Raw genomic sequence first — 7,331 nt, 5'->3', positions numbered from 1 at the left:
CCATCCACATTTATATTTGATATGAATATTTTTGGGTAATTCAATATCGCCAGCTAAAAAGTAACTAGTATCTTGTACTATTTTTTGAGAAGAGTACTTTTTACTTTTACTTAAGTAACGTTTTGACAGCAGTAGTTTGACTTGTAATTGAGTATTTTTTCATCAATGTAACAGTACTTGTACTTAAGTAAACATTTTCAGTACTCTTTCCACCACTGCTTAGTGTGGCGACATTTTCACGCCTCTAAACGTGATGATGAACTCAAATTTCAAATAATGTTGAATTATTTTGTTTTGTGCATATCAATCATCAAGTTGCCATTATCTGGCACATACACCAATGAACAGAGATCTAAGCTTTCATAAAATTCAGTCTTATTGCATTAAGACACTCAGAATAGTCAAGTATCATTAAATGAGTCTCACTTCAAACAAAACAAAATTGTGTCCGGGCATTAGACTTTTCATACTTAATATTGTTTTAACCAGTGACATCTAATCAAATGCAATATCTCTGAATCAGTTATTATAATATAATACTCTAAAATTATTTGTATGAAATATCATTCAAACCAAATGTTTTGGGTTCTTTTTTTATCTGTGGACCATGTTTTAATATCAAACAGTCAATACGTGTTTTAATATCAAACAGTCAATACAGTAAATCAAATATCAATACAGTTTTGTCGTGCATTATCTTATTTGACAAGAATAAAAATGCAATTTTGTTTAGTAAATTAATTGTTATATTACATTATATTATATTATAAAAGATTAGCCCAAACTAGCCCCAGTCTCACCTATAATGTACTATCAATTATAAGGTATTTTGAGGACAGAAAATGTCTGTCAAACATAACAGTGTTTTTCTTAGAGGATGTCCTATAAGAGAGTTAGTTTCGATTTTTTCTCCACGCCTCCATGCAGACACAAGAATAAAACTGCAGTGCAGACTTGTGTGATGATCATATGAGTGCCTGAGATTCAACATGTTTCATCTGCTGTTCTTTTATCTGTTTACTGTGTCAGATGTTTTCGCCGGACGGTTTTTTAATGAGAATGAGCCCTGCTACAAACCCCAGCCGAGAAGAGACCTACAAGGAGTCAAGTATGTTGAACTATAATTTTTTCCTGAGTAGTGGTTGAAATGCAACGCTAGGGCTGGGTCTCAAATCTAGTGAGCCGTCTACCCAGGTAGCAGTTTTGGGTATCAGATTTTTGTTCATACCTGGGTACCAAAATTCTTTTTTTTTTTATCTCTTACTTTGAATTTGCTAAGAAATTAAATACACTGATGAAAAGAATTTGTATTCTGTACTATTTTTCCTATATTTCTCCAATGCCAATGTTATGATCTGTTTATACATATAATAAACATTTTATTTAAATTTTTATCACAGGATAAAGCAGACAATATATTTTATAGGCATCTGTAATAAATGCTATGTTAGCCCTGCATCATCCAGATACTTTATTTATTACCTGGAGATGACTGGTTGCAATCGTGCACGTATTCTCTTCACATTTTTTAATTAAGCTCTGTTATAGCGATTGCTGGATGCCTTTATCAATATAGTGATTTCCTAGCACGTCCTAATCTGTTAGTCCATTTTGGACTTTCTGCAAGGGTGCGCCCTACGGCTTCAAGTATGATAATTGAATAATGTTATGCACACTGGGATTTTTTATAGAAAGATTAAAAATACAGGAGAAATACAGGAAAATATTTCAACTGGACGATAGTGGGATAGAATGGTAAAATACGGGAGAATCATTGGGAAAACGGGAGGGTTGACAGGTATGCAGGGGAGTGACACACACTTCTGAGGCTAAAAAATACTGTCTAGGAAGCCACGTCTGGTTTTTACTAGTAGGTTTTAATAGGTTAACTTACTTTCTTAATAACTGCCCTAAAAAGATCAAATTAAATAAGTAATGGGTATCTTCTAGTCTGGGTTTTTAAGTTTATAAGCAAAAATAAATGTTAATATCATGCTGAGAAAATGCAAATAACATTTTGAAGTTATTTCCTGTACTTTTCTTTTTGCTAATACATTTTCTGTTATTCATCATTTATTTATAGCTAGTTCATGTAACATTGTGTTCTGGCATCTGTTAGATTTTAGCAAAGCTTAGCTTAGTGTGTTCCTGTAGCTCAACTGGTAGAGCACTGCGCTAGCAAGCAAGCGCAAGGTTGGGGGTTCGATTCCCCGGGAACACATGATATGTAAAAATTGATAGCCTGAATGCACTGTAAGTCGCTTTGGATAAAAGCGTCTGCTAAATGCATAAATTTAATTTAAATTTAATTTAATTTAATGGGATATATATATATATATATATATATATATATATATATATATATATATATATATATAGATTTCCAGTGTAATGCATGAATAATTTTTTTCCCATTATTTGGCCATGTCATTTACCGTATTTTCCAGACTATAAGTCACACTTTTTTTCATAGTTTGGCTGTTGCTGTGACTTATAGTCAGGTGCGACTTATTTTTCAAAATTAATTTGACATGAACCAAGAGAAATGAACCAAGAGAAAACATTACCGTCTACAGCCGCGAGAGGGCGCTCTATGCTGCTCTGTGCTCCTGTAGTCTACCACTGAGCAGAATAGAGCGCCCTCTCACGGCTATAGACGGTAAGGTTTTCTCTTGGTTCTTGGTCTTAAATAAATCCAACTTATAGTCCAGTGCGACTTATATATGTTTTTTTCCTCATCATGACGTATTTTTGGACTGATGCGACTTATACTCAGGTGCGACTTATAGTCAGAAAAATACGGTACATTTTTTTGGTTCCAATGTCGCCCAGTGTATTGCAGGTGACTCACATTATGGCAATTTGGTACACTAAATTATTAAGAGAAAAACATAGCAGAGTTGTGAAAAGGTAGCAATCATGAGACCATTTGACACCTGCTTCATTTACTCTTATATATGTCACACCCTCAAAGTTAATTTCCCATTTTTTTGGTTGTTAACTGAAGAACAGATAGCCTTGCATGGGTTATTTTTATGAAGTTTCCTTCATGGCCTATTGCTGCTTGCTGTGAATGCCTTTTTCGTGGTCCTTGAAGAGAGAACTGGATTTGCGGCCAAACAGAATATGCAGATGCTTAAAAAACTTTTTCTTATTTTCTTCAGGACTGGGTCACGTCCTTATGAATCTATGAATTTAAAAGACCTTCCCAAAGTGTGGGACTGGAGAAACATCAACGGTGTCAACTACGTCAGCACCACACGCAACCAACACATACCAAAATACTGTGGCTCCTGCTGGGCGCATGGAAGTACTAGTGCTTTGGCAGGTGAGGGAAAATATTATGGGGTTTGTCACACGCGGAAGTTGTCACAAACAATTTTTTTTGTGTGTGAATCACAATTTTCAGACATTTTTGACAAATATCTATTTTTGTGTTCTATAAGTAAAATGGGATTTACACATATATATATATATATATATATATATATATATATATATATATATATATATATATATATATATATATATATATATATTAGGGCTGTGAATCTTTGGGTAGGCAGCGATTTGATTTGATTCACGATTCATAGGTTTTCGATTCAAGAATGATTTTTGCAAATTTAGAATGATTCGATTCGATTATAACGATTCGATTCTGCATTCATTAAGTGCATTCACATGATTATTTCAATGCTTCCCCTAAATTCTTTAAATGCTGGGCAAATTACACCAGCCTTTATGGTATAAAGGTAAAAAAAAAAAAAAAAACTTTTGTCCATTGTTAGATGCTAGTTAAATGATGCTATGGCATGACATGGCGTAAAAATGTATGTAAGCCAAGATTTCAAAAAAGAACTTTAAAAGTATTATGTATAAGCTTACATTTTGTCACACCACGGGCATAGCCATCACTCATCATCCATCCATTCAATAAATATGCAGCTTTCGACTGCTCAGGTAACGCCGTCGGTAAGATGCAGAGAGCCATTGACAAACTACAGTAAAATAAAGCTACTTCACTTTAGTATTACTGACCACGAGTCCTAAAGGATAGATCACACATCAGCTGCGTCAGAGACGAACGGAGCGTGAGCACAACCCTGTGACAGTCTCAGGCGGTAATAGTGGAGCGCGCGAAGGATAGATGCGAGGCATGAACACTGTTCAAGGTCTCCATTAATTTGTGTGTGTACTAATTTAATGTGCATATATTTTGACAGCACTGAATAGCTATAGAAATCATGATTCATTCTATTCTTAGCATTTTAAATCGATTACTGTCCGAGATTGGCGAAGAACGATTCAAAAATCATGTTTCAAGATCGATGCATATGCATTGTCGGGTTTGTAATCGATGCATCAAGAAAACAAGTGAATTCTTACACACCTAATAAATATATATAGTACCATAAATGATATGTAGTTTTAAATGCATCTAATTCCTTTGGACCTTGTTGATAGATTATATATACAAACACTTTTATTACACTTAATTTTTCATTTGACCACAGGACCTTGATAATCAATATTTTCTGAAGTTGAAGCACCTCTTTTGACTAACACTTAATTTTTGACTCTTTTTGATGTCAAAAATCACATAAATTAAAATAAATAAATCCGCTCATATATATCTTTTTATTTGACGGCTTGACCGTGAAGCACGTCTTTTTTACTAAAACTTTTTTATAAAAGAAAAAATAAATGAATGCTGAAGTAATCTTTACTTGAAAAGTTAAATGCTGAAGTTCCTCTTTTTCTTCTTAGATCGTATCAACATCAAGCGGAAAGCAGCATGGCCGTCTGCCTATCTCTCTGTCCAGAACGTGATTGACTGTAGCGACGCAGGTACCTGCCATGGTGGAGATCATTCTGGTGTTTGGAAATATGCACACATAAAAGGCATTCCTGATGAAACATGCAACAACTATCAAGCCATAGATCAGGGTACGAATTTTGTTTGGTAGAGCATCTGGTGGCTTTCTTGCATGGACATTTGTATTGCATTAGTGTGTATCTTGTGTTTTTTTTTTTTGTTTTGTTTTTTTCAGACTGTAGCTACTTCAATCAGTGTGGAACCTGCACAACCTTTGGCAAGTGTAACGAAGTAAAGAACTTCACTCTCTGGAAAGTCGGAGACTACAACTCAGTTACAGGACTGGACCATATAAAAGCTGAGATCTATTCTGGAGGACCCATCAGGTATTCAGCATGTTCTGGTATGCAAATGGTTAGGGATTTGTCTTACTTTTAATATTTGTCTTATGTTTGGTGATTTTTGATACTTTGACTTTAGTTGTGGGATCATGGCAACAGCCAAGCTGGATGCGTATACAGGTGGTTTGTACTCTGAGTACGTACAGACTATCGAAATAAACCACATTGTATCTGTAGCCGGTTGGGGTGTTGATGAGAATGGAGTAGAGTACTGGGTTGTCCGTAATTCTTGGGGAGAGCCTTGGGTAAGCAGAATCTGAAAAGTTACAGTAGCCCTCTGAACAAATGAAGGTGTTGAATACATGTTCTGCTCTTTTGTTATTTAGGGAGAAAAAGGCTGGCTCAGAATAGTAACCAGTGCATACAAGGAGGGTAGTGGGGACGAGTACAACCTCGGCATCGAACTTGACTGCATGTATGGAGACCCCATCCTACCCCCAATCTACCTGTAGATGGCTGTGACATTCTTCACAGAGAAAACACATTAGATTAGATTGTCAAACCATGTCAACACGTGCAGCCATGGATTGTTTTTCAATCACACTCTTCAATAAAAGTTCTACTTTGTGTCATTTTATCATGGGTATTTTGGGATTTTGCTTTTAGTTTAAACTGAGTGGAATGATACATTAAAGTTAATTACCAACATTTAAACTGTCTTTGTATTTAGTTCTAGCAGCCGAGGACCACGTCTATGCATTTAACAAATTTTTTAGTTAATTTAAATTGAAAATATTTTGAAGAAACATATACAGTTGTAAAGCTTGATTTTGTGTGTGTGTGTGTGTGTGTGTGTGTGTGTGTAAAGCTGTTACCAGTCTCTGAACGCCATCAATATAGTAAACATTCCCTTAGCCCCTACGGAAATTAACCATGTTTTTGTTACAAAAACAATAACAATACTTAACTATGGTGCGTGTATGGTTACAAAACATGGTAATCAATATGCCAACATATTTTTACAATAAAATAATGGTTACAAATTTGGAAGGAAGCTACTACAGGTTCTAAAGAACTTGAACCCAAAAACTGCACTACAGAAAACCTCATTAATCCTGAATTTATGTAGTTACCCACGTCTACATAAACATAATACATTTAATCACCCCTTTAAACACTTTCTAAAATCATTGAAAATTTTAATATTGGACTGAATTGTCACAACTAAATTAAGAATTCATTAATGAGATGGACTTTATGCCAGCTTAAAGCAATACATAGGAAATGATGTTACCATCAAATATGAGAAACCATGGTAGACTGGAGTAAATGACTGAAACCTGTTGTCATGCACGTGTTTGCCATAGCTTTTTTTATTAAAACACTATACTTAAGTTTAACTTTAAATGACATCAATCAATACATCAAAACACCAATGTGTTTCCTGCAGCCAAAAAACAGTCCTGGGAACAAAATCCTGTGCAAGCATTTGAGTAAAAGCCCAGAAGTTCACCACGCCGGCCTGTTCCCCTGTACCCTGATGGGTATGATTTGTAAAGGGCTCTCCACTCCAAGCATTCCCTGATGCAGTACATCTGTCGGAACTCCAGAGAAATTGTCAAATATGCAGAGTCACCCATTGACAAAATAACTTTAAGGATTTCCAGGGGAAGCTGTTGAAACAAAAACATATTTATACTTGTATATAAAAGTTATTAAACAAATAAATATATAATACAGACAACCTTGGTTTAGACAAACCTGATAGATTGTTGTCACAACTGCAGAAAGAAAAAAAAGATAATTTTTATAATACTACTAATAAAATATTAAAAGTCTTAGGCATGTTAGTATTTTCAAAATGGTTTTAAGCCAATTATTTATATATTCTGCTGTAGTGTCAGTAGGAAATATCGATTAACATTTCCAAACATTAATTTTGCCATTCATTTTAATAATCCAGTAATATTTGTATATACAAGGAGTCTGACAACAGCCGGTATGAACCAAATGGAGATCTTCTGCATTGAATATAAATATTTCTGTCTTATATGGTGAACAGAATCAACATTGGATCGCAACCAGAAGTTATTTCAAACACTCGCTGCTGTCTGAAAGTGAGTTAAGCTGAAATATTTTTACATTTCTTTAAGGCTGATGTTAGGTGATATACA

General features: G+C 34.7%; 1 protein-coding gene across 1 annotated transcript; it reads left to right on the top strand.

The window, feature by feature from the left end:
• The first annotated feature begins 941 nt into the window (after positions 1-941).
• Positions 942-5,871, top strand: LOC127957833 (cathepsin Z-like). Its single transcript, XM_052556538.1, has 6 exons — positions 942-1,108; positions 3,165-3,328; positions 4,768-4,947; positions 5,052-5,202; positions 5,297-5,462; positions 5,544-5,871. The coding sequence occupies exons 1-6, from the start codon at positions 990-992 to the stop codon at positions 5,667-5,669; spliced, it is 906 nt and encodes a 301-aa protein (XP_052412498.1). The 5' UTR covers positions 942-989; the 3' UTR covers positions 5,670-5,871.
• The last annotated feature ends 1,460 nt before the right edge of the window (positions 5,872-7,331 follow it).

Source organism: Carassius gibelio, chromosome B5, assembly GCF_023724105.1.
Source record: "Carassius gibelio isolate Cgi1373 ecotype wild population from Czech Republic chromosome B5, carGib1.2-hapl.c, whole genome shotgun sequence".
In the NCBI taxonomy this organism is placed as follows: Eukaryota; Metazoa; Chordata; class Actinopteri; order Cypriniformes; family Cyprinidae; genus Carassius; species Carassius gibelio.
Note: the sequence above shows the minus strand (reverse complement) of the source record. Positions and strands in the feature narration are given on the sequence as shown.

Bases quoted from the DNA above. Each gene is read 5' to 3' on its own strand.
- LOC127957833 (XM_052556538.1), top strand. From the start codon at position 990: ATGTTTCATCTGCTGTTCTTTTATCTGTTTACTGTGTCAGATGTTTTC. The intron at 4,948-5,051 runs GTACGAATTTTG...TGTTTTTTTCAG, and splicing joins CTATCAAGCCATAGATCAGG to ACTGTAGCTACTTCAATCAG. The intron at 5,203-5,296 runs GTATTCAGCATG...CTTTGACTTTAG, and splicing joins TATTCTGGAGGACCCATCAG to TTGTGGGATCATGGCAACAG.